General features: G+C 42.6%; 1 protein-coding gene across 2 annotated transcripts in view; it reads right to left on the minus strand.

Moving 5' to 3' along the window:
- Positions 1–26,674, minus strand: part of LOC138661924 (sodium- and chloride-dependent neutral and basic amino acid transporter B(0+)-like) — a 59,352-nt gene that overhangs the window by 29,534 nt on the left and 3,144 nt on the right. For both annotated transcript variants that reach the window (XM_069746918.1, XM_069746919.1), the window contains exons 3-6: positions 17,583–17,727; positions 7,697–7,828; positions 4,086–4,247; positions 1,546–1,681 (exon numbers count right to left, since the gene is read on the minus strand). In XM_069746918.1, coding sequence (XP_069603019.1) covers positions 1,546–1,681; positions 4,086–4,247; positions 7,697–7,828; positions 17,583–17,727 — 575 coding nt within the window. The remainder of the gene's footprint in view (positions 1–1,545; positions 1,682–4,085; positions 4,248–7,696; positions 7,829–17,582; positions 17,728–26,674) is intronic.

Below are 26,674 nucleotides of genomic sequence, written 5' to 3' on the forward strand. Positions count from 1 at the left end.
GCAGATGCATTCTTTTGATCGCCCGTTATTGCATTTTAATGCAATGTCGCGGCGACCAAAAAAACGTAATTCTGGCGTTTTGAATTTTTTTCTCGCTACGCTGTTTAGCGATCAGGTTAATGCTTTTTCTTTATTTGATAGATCGGTCGATTATGAGCGCGGCGATACCAAATATGCGTAGATTTGATATTTTTTTAATTGATTTATTTTGATTGGGGCGAAAGGGGGGTGATTTAAACTTTTATATTTTTTTTATTTTTTTCACATTTTTTTTACTTTTTTTTTTTTTACTTTTGCCATGCTTCAATAACCTCCATGGGAGGCTAGAAGCAGGCACAACGCGATCGCCTCTGCTACATAGCAGTGATCTGCTGATCGCTGCTATGTAGCAGAAATGCAGGTGTGCTGTGAGCGCCGACCACAGGGTGGCGCTCACAGCTACCGGCGATCAGTAACCATAGAGGTCTCAAGGACCTCTATGGTTACAATGGAGAAGCATCGCCGACCTCCGATCATGTGACGGGGTCGGCGATGACGTCATTTCCGGCCGCCCGGCTGGATGCGGTAGTTAAATGCTGCTGTCTGCGTTTGACAGCGGCATTTAACTAGTTAATAGGCGCGGGCAGATCGCGATTCTGCTCGCGCCTATTACGGGCACATGTCAGCTGTTCAAAACAGCTGATATGTCCCGGCTTTGATGCGGGCTCACCGCGGAGCCCTGCATCAAAGCAGGGGATCTGACCTCGGACGTACTATCCCGTCCGAGGTCAGAAAGGGGTTAAACCTGGGGATCTTGTACAGGTTATTATAATTCTACAGTTCACAGTGATTGCTACTAATGTGTTCATTTTACTCTTTCTATCTATATCGCAAGTTGATTATTATTACCATACTTGATTCCCTGTTAAGGAATACAGGTGCATTGGTATCTGGTGAGATGACTCTCCCTCTTCATCTCCCAGGGGGGAAGGTATGTGGGGTGAACTTGTTATAGGAAGACTCAAGGCAAGCCGGTAGCCTCTTGCTCAGAAATTCAGGCCTGACCACTACGAGAGGTGGGTCATTTGTATAATTTCCTAGCCCAGGTAAAAGGGTCTTTAAACAAGTGCTATTTAGCTAGTTCTATAATAATCAATAAGACCCAAGAATGTTTTGTTTGCTTGGATTTGTCTATGACCATGGTTAGATATAATGTAGTAAAGGAGGAATACGGTGGTTCAGAATCTGCGCTGCCTGAGATACAATCACACGCAAAGGTGAAGCATTAATGCAGTTTATTATGTCAACGCGTTTCAAGGTTTTCAAACCTCTTCATCAGGACCAAACCACAATGATCTATAATCAGATGTAAACTTTGGTGCTATTAAATCAAAGCATTTCATGGGCCTATAATTCTCTGCATTTTAGCTCCACTGACAACCTGGATTGGCCAAATTTCAGATAAAGAGCTATGACTATGGGGCATACAACAAAAGACAAACGAGTGTAACATAGTAAGATGATCATGATGGAACATAAGCAAACATAAAATAAAGTTTCACTTACTCCCAGTACTGTTTGCTTGGCAGGTCCACGTCATCCAGCATAGTGGTGTTTGCATCACAAGTGTGATTATTGTCTTTCACCCAAGTCAGGTTTCCTGTCACTGTCTGATTATTAGGTAAGGTCACATTGCAGATGCCTAAAGTGAGACAAACACTTTATTCATTTTGGATGGTGATAATTTGTAGATATGCATGTTAGTCAGATGTGCAGGACCGTAGGGTCATCCTACAGGGGTATGTCTCTACCAGCTTGGCGCATCCAGAGGCTGAAACTTTTCACCATTTTTCTTTGCAAAAATAACTTTAGCTCAGTGAAATTGGATGGAGGCGCTTGTGAACAGAAATATTCAAGTCTTGACTCATATTTTCCATGATATTTAGGTCTGGACTCTGACTGAGCCGTTAGCACACTTTAATCTGTTTTGATCTAAACCCTCCATTGTAGCTCTGTCAGTATGTTTAGGATTGTTGTCTTGCTGGAAGGTGAATCTACACCCCAGTCTCGTGTCTTTTGCAGCCTCTAGCAGGTTTGCCCTGTATTTAGCGCAATCCTTCTTCCCATCAACTCTGACAAGCTTCCCTGTCCCCGCTGATGTAAAGTCTCCCCACAGCATGATGCTGCCACCACCATGTTTATGGTGGGGATGGTGTTTTCAGGGTGATGTGCAGTGTTAGTTTTCCGCCACACACAGCATTTTTCATTTAGCACAAAAAGTTCTATTTTGGTTTAATTTGACCACAGAACCTTCTTCCACATCATCGATGTGTCGTGTGTTAGGGACCAGTACTGTAGGTTCTGGAGTGGGATTGTCTTTATCTTTGTGTCTGGATTTAAACGGCATATCATGGGGACATTTGAAGATAATTCTGTATCCATTTTTGTGGTGCTCTGTATTTTCTCTACCCATTTTATATATTTTAAATATTTTATTGATAATCCATTATATCACTTTTCTGCTGGACCTCTAAGACCAATTATTGTGTCAGAGTCTGCACCTAGTTGAGGATCCTATGGTACTTGTACACGGATGGTTCACTTTTAGACTTAAAGGGGTTGTCCATCCACTACTACGACAACCCCTTCTTGATCAAAATGTTTGGCCCCCTATAAAATAATAAATCTTCTACTCACCTCTCGCGCTGGCACCGTTCCTGCGGTGTTAGCACTCGCTTTCCCGGGGCTCTCGTGCGGTGTTGCAGCTGATCCCTGGCTTCCTCTTTATGTTCAATTTGCCTGAAGTTGGGAACAGTGACACCAGCGCTGATTGGGTGCCAATGTCACGTGTCAGAACACCGCATGAGAGACCCAGGGAGAGCGAGTGCCGACACTGCTGGAACGGTGCCGGCACTGCTGGAACGGTGGCAGCACAGGAGGTGAGTATAAGGTTTTGCTTTATGGGGGCTAAGTGAAGGGTATGAGAAGAAGTTGTCCAAGTAGAGGACAACTTCTTTAACTTGTAAATTAAAAAAGCTATATTTTATTGTTAAAGGGTTATTCCCATCTTCATATTAATATTATTTGTTAATATAGCGCCATGGCGCTTTAGATGTGAGGAATACATGGGTAGAATATGTGGCTATACATAATAAATAACAAGTACAGTGACCTTAAACAATTCAAGTGACCGACTGGTACAGGAGGAGAGAGGACCCTACCCGTGAGGGCTCACTATGTGGATATTGTCAGAAAGTACAAACACTTTTGCAATTTACAGCTTATTACAATTTGCAGCTGTCCTTGAGATATTAACACTTTACTTTTGTTTACAGCTTGTTGTTTAGGAGACCGACCACCGCTGCTTTCTAGCTTGTAAGCATGCCGCTGAAGCTGCCCAGGATTAGGAGGTAACAATTAGCTCCAGGGATCCTGTCCAGCTTCAAAACTGTGGTTAAAATCTTAAAGGGGTGGATTGCTTTCATATAATGTTTGGCACCGCTGTTAAGGACATTGGCTGTGGTGCTGATGATTTGTCCACAATGTCGCAGTCAATCAGTGAGCTCAGCGCCTCTGCCAGTGTAAACCTATTAATTGGCCAAGTTTTCGATGTAATGTCAGCACTGCATCCAATGTCAGACACCGGGAGCAGTGACAAAGACTCACCAGTGGAGCTGGGAAATGGGAGTATAGCTCGGTTTGTTACTTTTCAATAAACTGCAGTTTGGGCTGAAATTTTTCCCAAAAAGGAACAACCTTTTTGTAATGGAAAAGAGCGTGTAAGCGCTGCACATGTTCTGCTGTTTAGCAGCATTGGCCGGTCTACAAGGCAACAAGCTGAAAAGAAAAACATGTTAATAACTAAAAAACCGGCAGAAAATTTTAGTAAGCAGTAAATTGAAAACTTGCTTGTATCTAAAAACACTACCCAACATTTATGGAGGTGGGAAAAGTATCGCTTGCTATCATATTACAAAAAAGGAAAGATTGGCGAATATGTGCCTTTCAAGTTCATCAATAATTAGTTTGAAAAATGTTATCATGCAACAATGTATTATACATAATATCGTTAAAAACAAAACGGTATTAGCAGTTTAGCCACTTACCGCGTATCGTCTTACTGCACTTGTCGTCAGACCAGCTGAAGCAATCTGACCAGGGCAGAACGCTTTGAAAGGAAGCAAACATGTAATACAAAGAGTATGCAATGATCACATTGTAGTATATCGATACCAATGTTGTAATGCACACCATCATAATGCCGACACCTGGAAAAAAAAAATAAAATTATTAAATTGTCCTAATCTAATCTAATGCACACAAGCAAATTATATTGCTGTCATTTTTTGGTGCTAGTACAAGATTCACTTTTTGCCAAACTTTGTTATATTTACATTTTTGACTGCTAAAGAACTCTGATATAATTAAATAATTTGCAAAAATTAATATGTAACACTTATTCAAAGAATAGTGGATATCCTGCAGATCGGTGGGGTCTGGCCATCGGGACCACCACTGATCAAGAGAACAAGGTTCATGAATGCTCCATTGGAATAGAGCGGTAGCTGTGCATGGGCAACTATTTTCCTGCAGTCCCATAGAGTAAGAATGTAGCTGTTTAGAAAGCTTGAGAGCCTTTTCTCGGGTTCGGCTGAAGTCCATGTGGACAGACCCCTAATAATTCTAGAAACAGGGCTCCGAAATGCCCATTTAGAATGGAGCAGTGACTCTACATGGCCACCTCTTTTCCAAAAGTCCCATAGAGAATGAGTGTAGCTGTTTAGAGAACTTAAGTGCTTTGCTCTTAAGACCTGTTGGGGCTACAAGTGAACAGACTCCCAATGACCCCAGGAACCGAGCTCTGAAATGTCCCTTTAGAATGGAGCAATGGTAACGTATGGCCACCTCGTTTCCAAAAGTCCCATAGAGAATGATTGCAGCTGTTTAAAGAACGTAAGTGCCTTTCTCTTGAGACCTGTTGGTGGTACCAGTAGACAGAGCCCCAATGACCATGGGAATGGGGTTCTAAAATGCCTCTCTGCAATGGCGCTGTGGATGTGATGTTTGTCTCTATTCATCTATGGGGTAGCTAGAAATCGCCAGCTTTATTCCGACATGATCATTTCAGAGCCTGATTCTTATTATCGGTGTGCATTCGAGCAGTGAAACCCCTAAACAATCGGCAATTACTGCAAATTGTCAACATTAAAGAAGTTGTCCACTACTTTTTCATTTATGACCTATCCTTAGGAAAGGTCATAAATTTCTGATCGGTTAGGGTACAAGACCCGGCACCCCCACGATCAACCGTTATTGGTGTCTATGGCAGCGGGCGCCTGCCAGAAGTACTCAGTGGCTCAGCTGGCCGTTTTCTGGTAGTGACCTTGGCAGGGTACTACACACCTGCTTCTTATTGATTTGAATAGGAGGTGGATGTGTAGTACCAAGCCTCGGCCACTGACAGAAGACGACCAGCTCCGCAAGTGAATACTTCCACCAACACCGATAACAGTTGATTGGTGGGGGTGCCGGATGTCGGACCCCAACCGTTCAGACATTGATGACCTTAGGATAGGTCATCAATGAAAAAGTAGTGGACAACCTTTTTAAGTAAGGTACAACTTTTAAATAGGTGATACCTTTTAATGTTACAAATAACACTTAACTTTTTTATTGTCCAAATAATTATGCCTCATTACAAAAAAAGCTATTTCAACCCAACATTGTATAAGTAGCAATTGCAATGATCTCTACAAGGTGGAGCCTCACTTGAAGTTCTGTTTTTTTTGGTGCTTCCCTCAGCCTGATCTTGGAGTAGATCGTGGAGCCCAATGATTGAACGAAATCTTTCCTTATTATTCATCATAATGCTAAACCTCAAGGTTAATCCGTAGACTATTTCCCAAGTTGTGAAACGGCTTTGTGCACTCAGTGGATTATTGTGACTATAGAAATTAAGCCCATGGGCAGTGCCACCATGTTTGTGCCAACTTCCTCATGCTTCTATTCAAAATAAAAACCAAGGAAGCGAGAAATAACTCACACAGCAAATAAATAAAGGGAAATGTCAATATCCTCCATTGTTCTCATCAAGACACCGATACGACAATTTTCATAAAAAATTCCATTGATGTAATATCAAGGACGGAAGTTGTTGTGTGCAGAGAATATTAGGTGAGGAGTAAAGAGAAGATCTTTTATACATAATGCAATGATCAATGTGATACAACTATATAATGCGTGGCCGCAGAGGGTACCCCAAAAGTGGAATCCGATCTTTCTAACTATAATATTTTAAGCCCAGTTTTTTTTAATTTCCCATTCATCAACTATTTATTTTTTATTTTCATTTTTTATTCAGCAGCTATAATTTTTCTAATATTTTACTTTCAGCAAAGTTGTATGATGGCATGCTTTTTTCTGGGCAAGTTTAGTCTTCATTAGCATCTTTTCATTTTTTTTTTGGGGGGGGGGATATTTGAAAAAAATAAAAACTGTAATTCCACCTATATAAACAATATGCTAAAGGGGTTTCCCAAATTCAGGAGTAAATCCCTAAATCCAGCGCTAGCTCCGGACCTGCTGAGCTCAGTGATTGGCTGCAGCAGTGATGCACGCTGTTGACGTGGCGTTACCACTGCAGCAAAAACTCTAAGCAGAGACAGATGCCAGTGCTGGTCCTGGGCAGGGTAAGTACCCACTCTGCTTTTTATTTTAGGGTCCAATTTTCTCAAACAATTTTCAAATGTGATTGGGGGTCCCCACCTACCAGGTGGGTCACCTCACTTTTTATACTATTGGACTCAGCATTATGTCATGTCCTGTTGTCAGATGTATATATGTATTATCATGTGGATGTGCCTACAAACTTATTTAATAACGGCATATACATCATGACGGTCATATAATTATGAGGGACGTTTGAAAAATACCCCTCTGGGCCCAATTTGGTTTTGCTGTTGTTTAACCCTGCTGTTGTCTTCGGTCTGGGGAGACAGATTTTGAACTTTGGTATTTTTTGGGGTGTTCAAGATGTGGTTCTGAAACTTGTGGTTGATTGACTTAAATGAGGATGGGTCGGTCGGCCACGGGTTTCAGAGCCGCATCTTGAATATTTTAAAGAATATTGAAGTTCAAGGTCGGTCGTTTTTGACCGGAGACAACAGTAGGGTTTTAATAGTTCGCAAGATTAAGATAAAACAAGAGATTTAACTATTGGAGTGAGTGCCAATCAGCATCTGCATATAATAGGCACCTCCACATGATAAGACATATATATATATATATATATACATCTAACAACAGGACATGACATAATGCTATGAGTCCAATAGTATAAAAAGTGAGATGACCCACCTGGCAGATGGGGACCACCAATCATATTTGAAAATTGTTTGAGAATATTGAAGTATAAAGGCAAAATAACCACAAATAAGAACACGTACTGTGGTAATGCTTATACTTTAATGGTATTGTGGCGGTACTGAATAATTTGATTTGCACTTTTTTTCGCCCTAGCACTTTTCTGCACAGTTTTTGCACTTTAGAAATAAATTTTATAGGAGAAATAAAGATTAAGTTTTATAATATACCCCAACCTGCTGTTACAATAGGAATTTGGTTTTGGTTTACATACAGCCCCCGCTGATATACATGTTCTACCTCCAAAAAGAGAGCGAGGTACAATTGTTCTGTAATTCTCCAAATATTTACATACCTTGGAAGATTGGTACAATCCGCCAAACTGAGACAGGACCCAAGCTGGAAAACTGTCCCAAGGAGCATTCCAAGAAGAAGAGCGGGAGGCCAGTGAAGGCCAACATGATTGTGTAGGGTATGAGAAAAGCCCCTGCAGAATATAATATATTGTAAGACTAATGTATGACAATAAAAACAATAAACACACATATTGGCGTATTGTATTGCTAAGGTTTCTATATGGTTGGCTGATAAAAAGGACCATAAATCATATTTTCAACCTACTCCCAATGAAGCTGACTAATGTTTCTAATGTTTTTGTTCTATGATATTACCTATAGAAATGTGAAAATATTTTAAATTTTACCTAATAAAAACAATAATTTTAACCTTATGCCTCATCCACCAATCCAAAGCCTATCCCATGAACGAGGAGAGAGGAGCGAGAAAGATTGGAAAAAAAGGAATTATCAAACTTTTATTATGTTTACATCATGTTAAACTAATTAAAAGGATTTTTAAATGATGACCTGTATGGCCTACATGTTATTCAAAAAAGATTACCGCACACTCAAGACTGGTAAGATGCAAAAGGTGTATGCCAATTTTATTAAAGAAAACAAAACAAAAAAGAAGTGGTTGCCACATTCATATTCATTTGAAATAGACAAAACCCGACGTTTCGACCCTCCCGGGTCTTACTCATGGGGTTACTCAAGTCCTTTGACATAGATGCATAATAGTGGCAGTGGTAGGGGGTGTACGACCGATCCCTTGTTAAGGCACAACCTTATAGTAAAGCCAGTCCGGGCAGAAGTGTCCCGGGAGCACAGAATCTGGGTGGTGAGGGCCGTTAGACACCTAGTGGGTCTGAAAAGGGTCCCTGGGAGGACTTTCCGGGTCTCCCCCCAGGACATCGCAGCAAGGCGTGGGATGCGCCGCTAATCCTCCCTATCAAAAATAAATTATCTATGAATAAATGTTTGGTATCTTTGTGTCCAAAAACCTCAAATTTATCAAAGTGTAAATTTATCTAAGCTGTAAGTTAAATGGCAAAATAAGATATCAAAATGCCCAAATTTCCTCCGCCCAAAAATCATTATATGATCCTCAAAATGGTCTCACTAAAATATCACTTCGATGCACAAAAAAGAAGCCCTCACCCTGCTCCATGAATGGAAAAGAAAATTAGAGGTCTCTGAAAAAATGATGGCACCTGGCTCTGCGGGGATCCAAGTGGTTGGTAAGTAAATATAATACAGAAGCCAATAATGTTATCCCAATGCACACAATGTGAGCTTGGTATAAATTTTCCTAAATGGCAACCATTGTAACTATTGGTGAAATCTTTTGTCCGCCATAAGAATGCATGGTATAACTCTGTAAGTCTGTTGCCGGCTTTGAGGTATGAGCAGGATATTAAAAGTGGATTAATGGCCGTATTGAATATTTACGGACTGTTGCGCTAATTATTCGCAGACTAATAAATCTACACTACCTGTCCCGTAGCTATTATCAGTGTATTGCAGTATATCTAATGTCCGATGCTTATTGTGAAAGTTTAAAGTAAACATGTAAAGAACGTCATTTATTAACTGGGCAGTGAACAAACAAGAGAAGACATCACTTATCGACCAGTGCTTCAGGACATCTGTCAGGGTTAAATACATCAAGCAGTACATGACACATACTCCACATACTACCTCTTTCAATATTGATCATTCTGTACATAGTCTAGTGTACATACCAAGAGTGGACATTATCAAGACCACCGACATGATCTTCAACATTTATCCCATACTATCTGTTATGAGCTGGTGATTTAGAACCACAATGGACCTGGTGGTTAAGAGCACAGAAAATGACCTGATAGTTACTAATAACATAGGACGAGCTCTGAGACATGGGAACTCTGCTGACCGCAATCCCTAATCTTATCACACCACACTAGAGGTAGCCGTGGAGCGCTCCTGACCAGACCTAGGTGCCTCGGCACAGCCTAAGAAACTAGCTAGCCCTGAAGATAGAAAAATAAGCCTACCTTGCCTCAGAGAAATTCCCCAAAGGAAAAGGCAGCCCCCCACATATAATGACTGTGAGTAAAGATGAAAATACAAACACAGAGATGAAATAGATTTTAGCAAAGTGAGGCCCGACTTACTGAATAGACCGAGGGTAGGAAAGATAGCTTTGCGGTCAACACAAAAACCTACAAACAACCACGCAGAGAGCGCAAAAAGACCCTCCGCACCGACTAACGGTACGGAGGTGCTTCCTCTGCGTCCCAGAGCTTCCAGCAAGCAAGACAAACCAAAAATAGCAAGCTGGACAGAAAAAATAGCAAACAAAGAAACACAAGCAGAACTTAGCTTATGCAGGGAAGACAGGCCACAAGAACGATCCAGGAGAGAGCAAGACCAATACTGGAACATTGACTGGAGGCAATGAGCAAAGAACTAGGTGGAGTTAAATAGAGCAGCACCTAACGACTTAACCTCGTCACCTGAGGAAGGAAACTCAGAAGCCGCAGCCCCACTCACATCCACCAGAGGAAGCCCATGGACAGAACCAGCCGAAGTACCACTCATGACCACAGGAGGGAGCTTGACCACAGAATTCACAACAACTATCCTTACCAAAGGTCCACATGGTCCTTGTGAAGCCAATGCAGTTTTCATTCATTTACAATTGAGGATGTGATTATGACCCTATAGGTGTTCTGGTAGTCTACATTGAGTACATCAGCCTAGGACCCCTATACACTATCCATAGATGTTGTCTCCTGGCTCCTCCATATTCAGGAGTGATCGCTCTACCGAGAGCCTCTGTGCTCTCTATGAGATAGCCACTGCCAGCGGTTTATCTCACTGCAAACAAAAGGACTGGTTGCCTGAAATTGACCATGCTTCATGCTTATCTTCCCTGACATCCACTATCGGGGATGTGTCAGGTTTGTATGGAAGCTTTTAAGGGTTTAGCCACTACTTGAAAAACCCCTTCTGAATACCTATACTCACCAACAATGCCAGAGCCAGTCCAGTGTTGTCAATGGCTCTCCTAGTGATCACATGACATTGTTATGTCATGCTATCCCTGGGAGAGCCAATGCCAACAATGTAACACGATCCCCGGTAGAGCCAATGCCGACAATGAGGTGAATATAAGTATTATTATCTCACAAGGGAAAACATGGTTTAAGAAGGGGTTGTCTGAGCAGTTAAGATAGATGTCATGTTTACATTAGATCAGCTCCCTAAATGGTTCCTCAAGCAACAATGAAATAATTCACTTACATATTCAGAACATATTGAAAAATCAACATAAAGTGAGATGTTAATGGTTCAGCTAATTTTGGCTCTATCATTGTAGGTTCTGGTTAGGTGTGTTTTTCTTAGCAAATTGCACTTTAACAATTTCATTTCTTTTGTGCTCAAAATGGTGGGAAAATTTTAAATGACGCATAAGACTGATTCTGTGCTGTATTTCTGATTTGTGTAAGAAAAAAGTAAGAAAAAAATTGGATTGATTTATCCAGAACGTATCTGGGATTAAGTGATCTAGGACTAATCTGGGATTTGCTGATCTAGGACATATCTCTGGGTCTGACTTATTTAGGACATATCTGGGATTGACTTGAGGACATTTGGGATTGACATATTAAAACATATCTGTAATTGAATTATCTTTGACATATCTGGGATTGATTTGTCTAGGTTGTGGACACCCTTAGTACAAACATTTGGTCCTTTTGTTAATGATAAATAATTAAGGACTTAAGGCCCCTCGTGAACATTATTAATAATAATAATAATAATAATCTTTATTTATATAGCGCCAACATATTCCGCAGCACTTTACAGTTTAACAGTTTCAAACACAAAAGTCATAAGTAACAACGTTAACAATACAATAATTAAAGCAAAATAAGACGACCCTGCTCGTGAGAGCTTACAATCTACAATGAGGTGGGGGAGATGCAAAGTACAGGTGTGTATTTACAATGATGTATTTACAATCATGGTCCAGCCATCTTCAGGGGGTGGGGGATAGATGGAGATAGTGAATGGGCTACACACACACAAACATAACATAACTTTGATTAGTGAACGTGATAGGCCGCTCTGAACAAATATGTTTTGAGCGAGCGCCTAAAACTATGCAAATTATGGATGATCCTAATATCTTGGGGTAGAGCATTCCAGAGGATTGGCGCAGCACGGGAGAAGTCTTGGAGTCGGGAGTGGGAGGTACGGATTAGTGCAGAGGTTAATCGAAAGTCATTTGCAGAGCGCAGTGGTCTGTTAGGCTGATAGACAGAAATGAGGGAGGAGATGTAAGGGGGTGCCGCACTGTGGAGAGCTTTGTGGGTGAGAACAAGTACTTTGAATTGTATACTATAATGAATGGGCAGCCAGTGTAACGACTGGCGAAGAGCGGACGCGTCCGAGTAATGATTAGCCAGATGGACGACCCTGGCTGCTGCATTAAGGATGGACTGGAGAGGGGAAAGTCGAGTGAGGGGGAGGCCAATTAATAGAGCGTTACAGTAATCCAGGCGGGAGTGGATCAGGGCGACAGTGAGGGTTTTAGCTGTCTCCATGGTGAGAAAAGGGCGGATTCTAGAGATGCTCTTTAGGTGTAAGCGGCACGAGCGGGCAAGAGATTGTATATGGGATGTGAAGGAGAGATCGGAGTCAAACATAACACCCAGATAGCGCGCCTGCTGCCGGGGTGTTATTATGGTGCCACCCACGGAGAGGGAAATGTCAGATTTAGGGAGGTTAGTAGATGGTGGGAGCAGAAGAAGTTCAGTTTTGGAGAGGTTGAGTTTCAGATAGAGAGCGGACATGATGTTGGAGACTGCGGACAGACAGTCAGTGGCGTTCTGTAGTACAGCGGGGGTAAGGTCAGGGGATGACGTATATAGTTGTGTGTCGTCGGCATAAAGATGGTACTGAAAGCCAAATCTGCTGATGGTCTGTCCAATTGGGGCCGTGTAGAGAGAGAACAGAAGGGGGCCAAGGACTGAGCCCTGAGGTACCCCAACAGTGAGAGGAAGAGGAGATGAAGTGGAGCCAGAGAACAGAACACTGAAGGAGCGGTCAGAAAGGTAGGAGGAGAACCAGGAGAGAGCTGTGTCCTTAATGCCTAGTGACTGGAGCCTAGAGAGAAGGAGAGGGTGGTCAACAGTGTCAAAAGCTGCAGAAAGGTCGAGAAGAATGAGCAGAGAGTGGTCACCATTACGTTTTGCTGTCAGAAGGTCATTGGTCACTTTGATGAGTGCAGTTTCTGTCGAATGTAGGGGGCGGAAACCGGACTGTGAAGGGTCTAGGAGGGAGTGAGTGGAGAGGTAACGGGTAAGGCGGGAGTATATCAGGTGCTCCAAGAGTTTAGAGATGAAGGGGAGATTGGAGACCGGTCTGTAGTTGTTTGTGCAGGATGGGTCGAGGGTGGGTTTCTTTAGTAATGGAGTAATGATAGAGTGTTTGAAGGAGGAGGGGAAAATGCCAGAGGAGAGGGAGAGATTAAAGATTGTAGTTAGGTGACTTGTGACAACTGGAGATAGAGACTGGAGGAGATGTGAGGGAATGGGGTCGGTAGTGCATGTAGTCGGACGAGAAGAGGAGAGGAGTTTGGAGACTTCTTCTTCTGTGATGGGATCGAATGTGGAGAGTGAGCCAGGGGCAATGAGGGGAGGGATGGGAGTCACTGAACTTAGTTGTTGGGAGCGGATTTCCTGACGGATATTGTCTATTTTCTCTATAAAGTGGGAGGCCAGGTCACCAGCACAAATGTCTGTGATAGGGGCTTGTGCTTTTGGCCTGAGGAGGGAGTGAAAGGTGTCAAAAAGTTTCTTGGGGTTGTTGGATAGTGAGGAGATCAGGGTGGTAAAGTAGGTCTGTTTAGCGAAGTGAAGGGCAAAGTTATAGGTCCTTAACATAAATTTGAAGTGTATGAAGTCTTCTGGTGTGCGTGTTTTCCTCCATAAGCGTTCATCACACCTAGAGCATCGCTGGAGAAATCGGGTTTGCTATGTGAGCCAGGGCTGTTTTATTCTGTGTTTGGAGGTTCTGAGGGTGAGGGGAGCTACTTGGTCAAGGGTGCTTCTAAGAGTGTCATTGAAGTGATGTACAGCCAGGTCAGGACAGGAAAAGGAAGAGATTGGGGACAATGATGAGCGTAGGGAGTCTGAAAGTGTAAGAGGGTTAATGGCTTGTAGATTTCTGACTAAATGGTGCGTAGGAGGGTGCTGGGGTGAGCGAGGATATGTGAGTGTGAAGGAGAGAATGTTGTGGTCAGAGAGGGGAAGCGGTGAGTTATCTAGGTAGGAGATTGAGTAGAGCCGGGCAAAAACCAGGTCCAGGGTGTTACCGTCTTTGTGTGTTTCAGAGGTTGAGAGCTGTGAGAGGCCGAGAGAAGTGGTTAGTGACAGAAGCTGGGATGCAGATGTGGAAGTGGGGCTGTTAATGGGGATGTTGAAGTCTCCCAGGATAAGGGTTGGTAGTTCTGAGGACATGAAGTGCGGCAGCCAGGCAGAGAAATGGTCCAGGAAGCGGGTGGGTGAGCCTGGGGGCCAGTATATGACCGCTACTCTGAGGGAGAGGGGACGAAAGAGCCTGATTGTGTGGACCTCAAAAGAAGGGAATGAGAGTGATGGATCTGAGGGGATGACCTGGAAAGTGCATTATGGGGACAGGAGTATGCCAACTCCACCACCAGGTCTGTTTGTTGGTCTCGGGGAATGGGAGAATTGTAAGCCACCATGGGTAATGGCAGCAGGAGAGACAGTGTCAGAATCCTGAATCCAGGTTTCTGTGAGGGCCAGCAGATTCAGAGAGTTTTTCAGAAAGTAATTGTGAAGGAAAGGAAGCTTGTTACATACAGACCGTGGATCCCAAAGGGCACAATTAAAAGAAGGAGATGAAGGAGTGCAATTAATATTAGTAAGATTATTAAGGTTTCGATGTGAGGTAGGGTAGGGGTTGAGGTTGGTGGATGGTGGACCGGGGTTTGGGGAGATGTCTCCTGATATTAGCAGGAGTAGGAAGATAAAAAGCAAGTAGCTTTTGGGATTGTATGAAGTTTTTTTATGCAGTCTGTTTGGGTAAGATGGACTGAGGTTTTTCAGGAAGGTGAGAAGTGCATGGGAGCTGTACATGGAAGAGGGAAGGAGAGAGGAGCTGATGTAAAGGAGTCGTGATTGAGGGGGTATTGGGTGGTGAATGTGGACTGCAAGGGATCATAGGAGGATAGGAATAATGCACATGGATAGACGGGAGAGCAGAGTGTGGGTTACCTGACTCCTGCCCTGACTAACTGCCATGGAATAACTGCGGTATCACGACGCTTATCTTCTGTGACGCTTTGCTTATGGGACGCTAGCATGCACCCCCACTTGCGTGCACCCCTAAGGAAGTTTCTAAATTTATAGCCCAGAAGAGATGGATTGTGGGAACTGGTTGAGGATAATTTGGCAGCTGGCTTGCACACCAGGGGCTTTTTTTTTTTTTTTAAAGATGATCAAAGACACTCAGCCTGGTAAAATCTACTTTCACACCTTCCACCAGATAAGATCTACACTGATCCCGGTCATGGATAGTAAGTGGACAGTAAGTTTTAAGTGCAATGCAACAAATGAATTATACAAATGAATTAGCAAACACATTAAATTATGTTTCTAGATGGTAAAGCAGCAGATGACAGACAGCAAGCAGAGGAGGGAGTTAATACAGTTAGGTTCATATATATTTGGACAGAGACAACATTTTTCTAATTTTGGTTATAGACATTACCACAATGAATTTTAAACAAAACAATTCAGATGCAGTTGAAGTTCCGACTTTCAGCTTTCATTTGAGGGCATCCACATTAAAATTGGATGAAGGGTTTAGGAGTTTCAGCTCCTTAACATGTGCCACCCTGTTTTTAAAGGGACCAAAAGTAATTGGACAATTGACTCCAAGGCTATTTCATGGACAGGTGTGGGCAATCCCTTCGTTATGTCATTCTAAATTAAGCAAATAAAAGGCCTGGAGTTGATTTGAGGTGTGGTGCTTGCATTTGGAAGGTTTTGCTGTGAAATAAACATGCGGTCAAAGGAGCTCTCCATGCAGGTGAAACAAGCCATTCTTAAGCTGCGAAAAACTGAAAAAACCCATCCAAGAAATTGCTACAATATTAGGAGTGGCAAAATCTAAATTTTTGTACATCCTGAGAAAGAAAGAAAGCACTGGTGAACTTATCGATGCAAAAAGACCTGGGCGCCCACGGAAGACAACAGTGGTGGATGATCGCAGAATAAACTCCATGGTGAAGAGAAATCCCTTCACAACAGCCAACCAAGTGACCAACACTCTCCAGGAGGTCGGCGTATCAATATCCAAATCTACCATAAAGAGCAGACTGCATGAAAGTAAATACAGTTCAGTGCACGGTGCAAGCCACTCATAAGCATCAAGAGTAAAAACGCTAGACTGGACTTTGCTAAAAAACATCTAAAAAAGCCAGCACAGTTCTGGAAGAACATTCTTTGGACAGATGAAACCAAGATCAACCTCTACCAGAATGATGGAAAGGAAAAAGTATGGCGAAGACATGGTACAGCTCATGATCCAAAGCATACCACATCATCTGTAAAACATGGTGGAGGCAGTGTGATGGCTTGGGCATGCATGGCTGCCAGTGGCACTGGGTCACTAGTGTTTATTGATGATATGACACAGGACAGAAGCAGCCGAATGAATTCTGAGGTATTCAGAGACATACTGTGTGCTCAGATCCAGCCAAATGCAGCCAAACTGATTGGTCATCGTTTCATACTACAGATGACAATGACCCAAAACATAAAGCCAAAGCAACCCAGGGGTTTATTAAAGCAAAGAAGTGGAATATTCTTGAATGGCCAAGTCAGTCACCTGATCTCAACCCAATTGAGCATGTATTTCACTTGTTAAAGACTAACCTTCAGACAGAAAGGCCCGCAAACAAACAGCAACTGAAAACCACCGCAGTGTAGGCCTGGCAGAGCATCAAAAAGGAGGAAACACAGCGTTTGGTGATGTCCATGAGTTCAAGACTTCAGGCAGTCATTGCCAACAAAGGGTTTTCAACCAAGTACCAAAAATTAACATTTTATTTAAAATTACTAAATCTGTCCAATTACTTTTGGTCCCTTTAAAAACAGGGTTGCTCATGTTAAGGAGCTGAAACTCCTAAACCCTTCATCCAATTTAAATGTGGATACCCTCAAATGAAAGCTGAAAGTCTGAACTTCAACTGCATCTGAATAGTTTTCTTTAAAATTCATTGTGGTAATGTCTATCACCAAAATTAGAATAATATTGCCTCTGTCCAAATATATATGGACCTAACTGTACCATTAGAGTCTATTGCAGCAGATGGGACAGCTATCAGAGGTAGGAAGTTGCACCATTTGATTGCAAAGCAGGAGACAGCAAGCAGAGGGAGTTAATACCTGTGTGAAGAGAGAAGAGAGAAGATGGATGTTAGTTCTGTGCCATGGAATAACTGCGGTATCACGACGCTTATCTTCTGTGACGCTTTGCTTATGGGACGCTAGCGTACATTAGAGCAATGTTAGCTGAATCCAACTATATCATTGGGTTCAGCTGATGGACTATTGTGTATGGTAGCGCCGGCCGACTGATGGCTAGGAGAGATGTCAATCGTGCATTTCCGATTTCAGACAACTGATCACATTTCTCTCCAGGAGAAAGGTGCCAGCCGACATGGGAGAGTTGGCTATGATGGCTGTAGGCCACCGATCAGCCAAAGCTTCATTTGGCCGACAGCCATCTAACATGTATGGCCAATTTCACCTTAGCCTTAATTAAATATATTGTTTCAGTTTTTCCTATGACAACTGTTTGGTTCATTGTCTTTACCTCCTCCATTCTTGTATGCAAGATAGGGAAATCTCCAGACATTTCCCAAACCTACAGCATAGCCAATCATAGACAGCAAGTAGTCTGATTTCCGGGTCCAATTTCCACGCTCTGGGTTTTCATCGTTTGAGTTCGCATGAGAGTCCTGAGCAAGTAATATCAAAATTAAACACATAATAGAGAGTATCATGAACACAACTTTTCTTTCATAACTTGTAGATGAGAAATGTAGATATTGATATCAGTCTATGCATAATTGACATTGCCAAAAAGGGCAAAAATGTTTACCAAAATTGTCAACACAATTGTCCACACACAACGTCCAATATCATTAACCAAAAGTCATAAAAATCAGTCATGGTATGCAGTAAGTGTGTTTCCAAGGGTCACTGGAAGCAGATGCTCTAAATCAGGGTAGACAAGCTCTATGCAATAGATATTTACTGTAGTAATAGAGAAGTTACTATAGATCTATCATCACAAAAATAAATGAAGCAACTCTCTGGCCATATGTGCCCAAGAAAATCTGTTCAGATCAGATCTGCACTCTCTTTCCCTAAATATGTATTTTAGCCTGACCCCTCCCTATCTATTTTTGTACAACTAATTATAGTATGGTAATTTATTGTTAATAAACTTTATATCATTAATTTATTTTATCAGGGCCCCTTTGTCATTTTTCTTTATTCCTATGTGGTGTATCATTTACAGTGATGCCACATGTTCTTTAGGAAAATGTAATCTTTGGCCTTGCCTATTGGTTCTCAAGATTTTTTTTTCTATATGTTGGTGCAGATATTTAATAGGTTGACAGATATGCACTATAATTTATGCCAATTTCTGAAATAAATTATAGTAAATTTGCCAGGCCCTCTCACTAATTTGTACTAGGTAAATCACAGATGCTGATTATGTTGATGGCAATATGTCATCACGTCTACCGATTGTCATTCAATCCTGAGGCCTAATAATAGAGACAAGGGCCTCGAAGTCTTTGCCCGATTGTCCTCCTGCACAGCTCAATTTCTGTTCCAGTTCGATCTGGTCCTGTTCCTGGTTATTTGTTTTTTTTGTATATATTCTGCTCATGTCTCGCTCTTTAGATTCTCTGGTTCCTTATTGACCGGCCTGTTGATAAGGACACCATTTGACTATGCTCAGATCTGACCTCCTTATACTGATCTAGGTCATTCTGGTCCTGACCTTCTGGTTCTGATTCAGCTTTGTATGAACATCACATTTCTATCTGGTCATGTGGCCATATTCCTGTACTGTCTTCACCTTTATGTTCATCTTACTACTAGTGCCCATTCTGAAAACTGTGACCTTGTAGTAATGAGTCTTCTCCTCTTTATTGGCTTAGCGGTGAAAAGTGTGAAATCCCTTACATACTGCACAACAGTCTAGTCAATACAAAACTGATTGAGCCACAAGAAGTAACACTTTTCTAGACACAAAAATGTTTTGTGAAAATCTAATCTGACATGTTTGATGTTGTTGGTAATATTTCTAAAGTTGTTGGTGCCAAATAACAGGTTTTCATCCTATCAATAGAAGTCCTCTCTCAGTACAGCACCCATTGACCTAGGAAGTTCAGTGTCTTCATGGCTCCCTACCTTACTACTGTGCAATGTTCATTACAATCATAAATTGCACTGTGGCCATGTCACACACTGTCAGCATATTACATGGCCACAGCAGAGACAATGTACACGTGGGAAAGCCAAGCACAGACTTGAGCATAGCTCTGTCATTTCAGAGAAAATAAAGTTAGAAGATCTTGCCTAGAACCATAGGCAGAGACAAGAATAGTCCGACTTCACCCCGGCCACCTACAACCTGATCTGAACCACGTGATTGACAGATCTCTCCAATAGCGAGATGAGGATATGAAACGTGGGACTCAAATATGATGAATTTTTTATTTTTTTTATTTCATTTCACAGATTGCCCAGAAGAAACTGCTTAACCTAAAGTTAGTAGTGCTGTGGGATATCTGTGGGGCCCACAGCGCTACTAACTTTAAGTTAAAAAAATTCCTTTTTTTCATTGTATTTGAGTGCCAAGTTTCATATCCACCACACTTCCGTACAAGGTCCTACTTGTGAACCTCAAGTGCTGTGCTTTTATTGATATCTGATCTATCAAAGTAAGAGACCTGTCAAGCATCTAGAGCGGATCTCAGACAAATCTCCCAGTCATATTTTCTCTGAAATTTCGTAGCGTTTCGGGGATAATTATACCTGGCTACAATTATGGAACTAAGCTTTGATTCATGCTGCCCATGGTTTGGACAATATGGCAAGTTCTTTTTCATGGGGAACATATGTTAAAACAAGTAATTAAAATGCCATCATTATCTTCTTAAATAACAATAAAAAAGTCTGGAGATTCCCTTTGCCAACTAAGACATAAGTCCAAGGGTTGTGTTCCATTTGCCACATTCATTATGTTATCTAAGGAGAAAGGAAATATGATAAATACTAGTGATGAACGAGTATACTCGTTGCTCAGGTTTTCCCGAGCACGATCGGGTGGTCTCCGAGTATTTGTGACTGCTCGGAGATTTAGTTGTTGTTGACACAGCTGCATGATTTACAGCTGCTAGCCAGCCTTAATAAATGTGGGTGTTGCCTGGTTGCTAGGGAATCCCCACATGTATTCAAGCTGTCTAACAGCTTTAAATTATGCAGCTGCAGTGAAAAAAAACTAAATCTCCGAGCAGTCACAAATACTCGGAGACCACCCGAGCAACGAGTATACGTGCTCATCACTAATCAATACCAAAACAGTAACTGAGGAAAAGCCTAATACAAAGGCATGAGTAGAGATGCTTAAAAGTTGTTATTTCATGGGAAATGCAAGTATTCCAGGTCCTTTTTTATGGAAGCATTTAATATACGAGAAGTTAACTATTAACATACATCTTACACACAGAACAGAAAGCAAAAATTCCTTGTAAATGGACCATGGAATTTGAAAGGCATTAAGGTCATTTGAATTGTTAGTAGATAATATACCTACATTATATATGCCCTATCTGGAGAAAAGTATTGGGGTAAAACTCAACTTATCATTGAATTTCATGGCCCCCAATGCATAAAATACAGCCCTGCGCCCTGCAGTCTGACTTTGATAATATTTGTGAAATAAAGATTGTTCTAACTAGTTCACTGATACCAGTGTGCTTCCACAATGGGACGTCATCGGTCTCCTAAATGTTCCCCCATCACCTGTGAGTGATATTACTGAGAAGTGGATGGAACCGCAACAACTCAGCCATGAAGTGGAGACCACGTAAAGCTACAAAGGAGGTTACCGAGTGCTGAGGAGCAGAGGGCAAAAAAGTCACCAACGATCTGAACCCATAAATACATAACTTATTATCCTATGGCATTAACATCAGCACAAAAACTGTGCACTGGGAGCTTCATGCTGCATAACTATGCCCATTTCACAAAGCAAGGTCCATCAAGACATTGTTGGGGGAGTTTGGTGTGGAACATTACCGCCGCACAGAGCCCTGACTTCAACCTCATCCAACACCCTTGAGATAAACTGGAAGGGAAATTGTGATTCCAGTCTCTTCTCCAACATCAGTGTCTCGCCTCAGAAATGCTCTTCTGGATGAATGGGCAAGCATTTCCAGACTCTCTCCAAAGACTGCAGAAAGCCTTCCCGGAAGAGTGGAAGTTGTGTTAGTTAAAAGGGGGAACTCCATATTAATATTAAAGGAAACCTGTCACTAAGGCTACGTTCACACTAGCGTTGCGCCGCCCTGCGTCGGCGACGCAACGCGCGACGCATGGAAAAACGCGCGCGTTTTGCGACGCGTCATTTTTGACGAAAATCGGACGCACAGAAAATGCAACTTGTTGCTTTTTCTTGCGTCCGACGCTAGCGTCGGAAACGACGCACGTGGCGAAAAACGCCACCCAAAAAACGCACGCGTCCCCTATGTTAAACATAGGGGCGCGTCGCCGCTGCGTCGCCGACGCAACAACGGCGCAACGCTAATGTGAACGTAGCCGATGTGGATGAGTCAACCTACATCATCCACTCAGCGCCCCCAATCTTGCTTCTGCGCAGGCATACTTCTCTGTCATGACTGTAATGTGCATACACTTGCTTTACCTATGGGTCATTGGTGCTTTTTGTTCTCTCCCGGTGTATGCCCATTACTAGTGATGAGGGAATATACTCGTTGCTCGGGTTTTCCCGAGCACGCTCTGGTGATCACCGAGTATTTGTTAGTGTTCGTAGAATTAGTTTTCATCGCCGCAGCTGAATGATTTACAGCTACTAGCCAGCCTAAGTACATGTGGGGGTTGCCTGGTTGCTAGGGAATCCCCACATGCATTCAAGCTGGCTAGTAGCTGTAAATCATTCAGCTGCGGCGATGAAAACTAAATCTCCGAACACTAACAAATACTCGGAGACGACACGAGCGTGTTCGGGAAAACCCGAGCAACGAGTACACTCGCTCATCACTACCCATTATAGGACTTTGCTCTGCATTCAGCAGCGCAGAGAGAAGTACGCTTGGATGTGCAAATGGGGGTGGGGACACACACACACATATATATATATATATATGTGTATATATATATATATATATATATATATATATATACAGTGGGGCAAAAAAGTATTTAGTCAGTCAGCAATAGTGCAAGTTCCACCACTTAAAAAGATGAGAGGCGTCTGTAATTTACATCATAGGTAGACCTCAACTATGGGAGACAAACTGAGAAAAAAAAATCCAGAAAATCACATTGTCTGTTTTTTTAACATTTTATTTGCATATTATGGTAGTAAATAAGTATTTGGTCAGAAACAAAATTTCATCTCAATACTTTGTAATATATCCTTTGTTGGCAATGACAGAGGTCAAACGTTTTCTGTAAGTCTTCACAAGGTTGCCACACACTGTTGTTGGTATGTTGGCCCATTCCTCCATGCAGATCTCCTCTAGAGCAGTGATGTTTTTGGCTTTTCGCTTGGCAACACGGACTTTCAACTCCCTCCAAAGGTTTTCTATAGGGTTGAGATCTGGAGACTGGCTAGGCCACTCCAGGACCTTGAAATGCTTCTTACGAAGCCACTCCTTCGTTGCCCTGGCGGTGTGCTTTGGATCATTGTCATGTTGAAAGACCCAGCCACGTCTCATCTTCAATGCCCTTGCTGATGGAAGGAGGTTTGCACTCAAAATCTCACGATACATGGCCCCATTCATTCTTTCATGTACCCGGAACAGTCGTCCTGGCCCCTTTGCAGAGAAACAGCCCCAAAGCATGATGTTTCCACCACCATGCTTTACAGTAGGTATGGTGTTTGATGGATGCAACTCAGTATTCTTTTTCCTCCAAACACGACAAGTTGTGTTTCTACCAAACAGTTCCAGTTTGGTTTCATCAGACCATAGGACATTCTCCCAAAACTCCTCTGGATCATCCAAATGCTCTCTAGCAAACTTCAGACGGGCCCGGACATGTACTGGCTTAAGCAGTGGGACACGTCTGGCACTGCAGGATCTGAGTCCATGGTGGCGTAGTGTGTTACTTATGGTAGGCCTTGTTACATTGGTCCCAGCTCTCTGCAGTTCATTCACTAGGTCCCCCCGCGTGGTTCTGGGATTTTTGCTCACTGTTCTTGTGATCATTCTGACCCCACGGGGTGGGATTTTGCGTGGAGCCCCAGATCGAGGGAGATTATCAGTGGTCTTGTATGTCTTCCATTTTCTAATTATTGCTCCCACTGTTGATTTCTTCACTCCAAGCTGGTTGGCTATTGCAGATTCAGTCTTCCCAGCCTGGTGCAGGGCTACAATTTTGTTTCTGGTGTCCTTTGCCAGCTCTTTGGTCTTCACCATAGTGGAGTTTGGAGTCAGACTGTTTGAGGGTGTGCACAGGTGTCTTTTTATACTGATAACAAGTTTAAACAGGTGCCATTACTACAGGTAATGAGTGGAGGAAAGAGGAGACTCTTAAAGAAGAAGTTACAGGTCTGTGAGAGCCAGAAATCTTGATTGTTTGTTTCTGACCAAATACTTATTTTCCACCATAATATGCAAATAAAATGTTAAAAAAACAGACAATGTGATTTTCTGGATTTTTTTTTCTCAGTTTGTCTCCCATAGTTGAGGTCTACCTATGATGTAAATTACAGACGCCTCTCATCTTTATAAGTGGTGGAACTTGCACTATTGCTGACTGACTAAATACTTTTTTGCCCCACTGTATGTTGTTATTTATATTGAGAAAACCTTGTGACAGGTTTGCTTTAATGTCTTTGTAGAATGGGATTTCATAAAATCACCCGTGGAGGTGTCCCAATACTATTGAGATAATCTGCAGATAAATAGCGTTTTTCATCTTGCTTGCCTTCTTTACAGAGCTGAGGCTACAGGTAAAGAATGAAGTTACATTCCCTATGCAGTCACCACTCATTAACCACTATAATCACGCCCCAGCACGTTGACTGACAGTTGCCCTCCACACAAACGCTGCACACACTGCAGAGCAGGCTGTCATGCAATGTACCAGGGAATGATTTCAGTAATTAACGAGCGGTGACTAACCGCTTCCTGCACTGCCCCACTGACTGGAAGAAACTGGCTGCAGGAAGAAAATAACTTCATATTCTCCCTGCGGTTGTTTCTCCAGTAAGCCTGGCAGACTGGATTTAAACACTATATATCTGCAGATTACTACTATATCTGTGAAGTGAGTTGCCATACCTCACAACTGCCTTGAATCGGGCAGGAAAGTCCTAGTTTGATAGCTGTTCTGCTATCCTAGGAGGTCAGGTGTGTGTCCAGATTTCAACTGCATCTGTGTCCTCAGAACACAGATACAGGTGAATATAATGGTGGAGCAAGGAGTCTTCATTCACCAATCTATCCAGGTAGAGTATGATGGTCCTGCTAAGACCATCCGATCACATGAGATGAGAATGACACATAACTGGGAGGTCTCGGTGGGTTTTCAGACACTTCCTAGACTAGCAGCAGAGATTAGATTAGTAACGCACGAGCAGGAATGTGACAGGCAAGTTTGATGCTTGCGTGATGTTATCACACTGCGTGAGAGGGACTGTAGGGGCCATCGTATAGTGTGGTGGAACTGCAGGAGGTATCATACTGTCGGTGGGGGAATGTACTGTGAGGACGCCATGCTGTATGTGGAAGAATGTACTATGGGGCATCATAATTTGTGTGCAAACTGTGTGGGACATTGAATTGTGTGTGAGGGGGGCTTTAGGGGTATTATGCAATTAGCGTTCGCACTGTGGTATATATCATACAATGTGGGGGAACTATGGGGCATCATTCCATGTGAGGGGAGCTGTGAGTCATCATACTGTGTGTCAGAAAGATTTGGGCACAACATGCTTTGTATGGATGGCCTTGGGAACAGCATACTGTGTGCGAGACTGTGGGGTTATAATATCAAGTAAGGAAATGTACTGATGGGGCATCATACTGGGTGAGGAGGGACTCTGGGGGTATAATACTGTGTGGGCAACCTGTGAGCAACATCATACTGTTTGTGTGAGGGAGAACTGTGAGAGCATCATACTGTGTGTAGGGAATGTGGGGGCATAATATTGTGCAAGAGAAGATACTGAGGGGACATAATACTGTTTGTGGAGGGACTCTGGGGGTATCATACAGTGTGGTGCAACTGTGAGGGACATCATACTCTGTGTAAGAGTGACTGTGGGGGCATCATACTATGTGTGGAGAGACTCTGGGGTATCACAGTGTATAGGGGAACTGTGAGAGACATCATACTGTGTGTAAGGGGGACTGTAGGGGCATTATACTGGGTGTGGAGGGATTCTGGGGGTATAATACTGTGTGGGAAACCTGTGAGCGACATCATACTGTTTGTGTGAGGGAGAACTGTGGGAGCATCATACTGTGTGTAGGGAATGTGGGGGCATAATATTGTGCAAGAGAAGATACTGAGGGGACATCATACTATTTGTGGAGGGACTCTGGGGGTATCATACAGTGTGGTGCAACTGTGAGGGACATCATACTGTGTGTAAGAGTGACTGTGGTGGCATCATACTATGTGTGGAGAGACTCTGGAGTATCACAGTGTGTAGGTGAACTGTGTGGGACATCATACTGTGTGTAAGGGGACTGTAGGGGCATTATACTGGGTGTGGAGGGATTCTGGGGGTATCATACTGTGTAGAAAAGCTGTGAGAGACATCATACTGTATGTGTGGGGGACTGTGAGGGCAACATACAATGTGTGGAGGAACTCTGGGGTATCACAGTGTAGGGGAACTTGTGAGGGACATCATACTGTGTGTAAGGTGGACTGTAGGGGCATTATACTGGGTGTGGAGGGATTCTGGGGGTATCATACTGTGTAGAAAAGCTGCGAGAGACATCATACTGTAAGTGTGGGGGACTGTGAGGGCAACATACAATGTGTGGAGGAACTCTGGGGTATCACAGTGTAGGGGAACTTGTGAGGGACATCATACTGTGTGTAAGGTGGACTGTCGGGACAACATACTGTGTGCTGGGTATACTGTGTTGTGAAGGAGGTCATGAAAGTGGTTCTGTACAGTGGGGAAACACTAGTGGGATTTAATAGGAGAAATAATTCTATGTGGGTGCATATAATGGACTGGCCAAGGTAAGGGAAGTAGCTTAGTATAAATTAGAAATTGCCATTGAGCACTAAGTAGTATGTGTCCCTCTTTCCTGTCTTTTAAAGTTGGGAGCTATGGTTATGATGGTGTAATTTTAGTTGAACATTAAGAATTTCTTAGTACAGATCTATAATCTAAAGATGCTCTTCTGGAACTATGCAAATGCCAAATACCCAGCACGCTCACCAGAGTCACTAATAGTATATGTATAATTCTACCTTTTAGAGGTTTTGCCTAAAAAATAACAGATTGATTGTATATGCAATAATCAAAAAGATTTTTTTTTTATCAAGGATCGTCAGTTTATCCTGTTAGTACATACATCTCTACATCAATCCAAGACCATATCAATAAAAGCTATTGAGCAATCTTATGTTTGTGTTCACATTCATGTTGCAATCTGGATCACAGTGATC

Source organism: Ranitomeya imitator, chromosome 2 (genome assembly GCF_032444005.1).
Source record: "Ranitomeya imitator isolate aRanImi1 chromosome 2, aRanImi1.pri, whole genome shotgun sequence".
NCBI classification, from domain to species: Eukaryota; Metazoa; Chordata; class Amphibia; order Anura; family Dendrobatidae; genus Ranitomeya; species Ranitomeya imitator.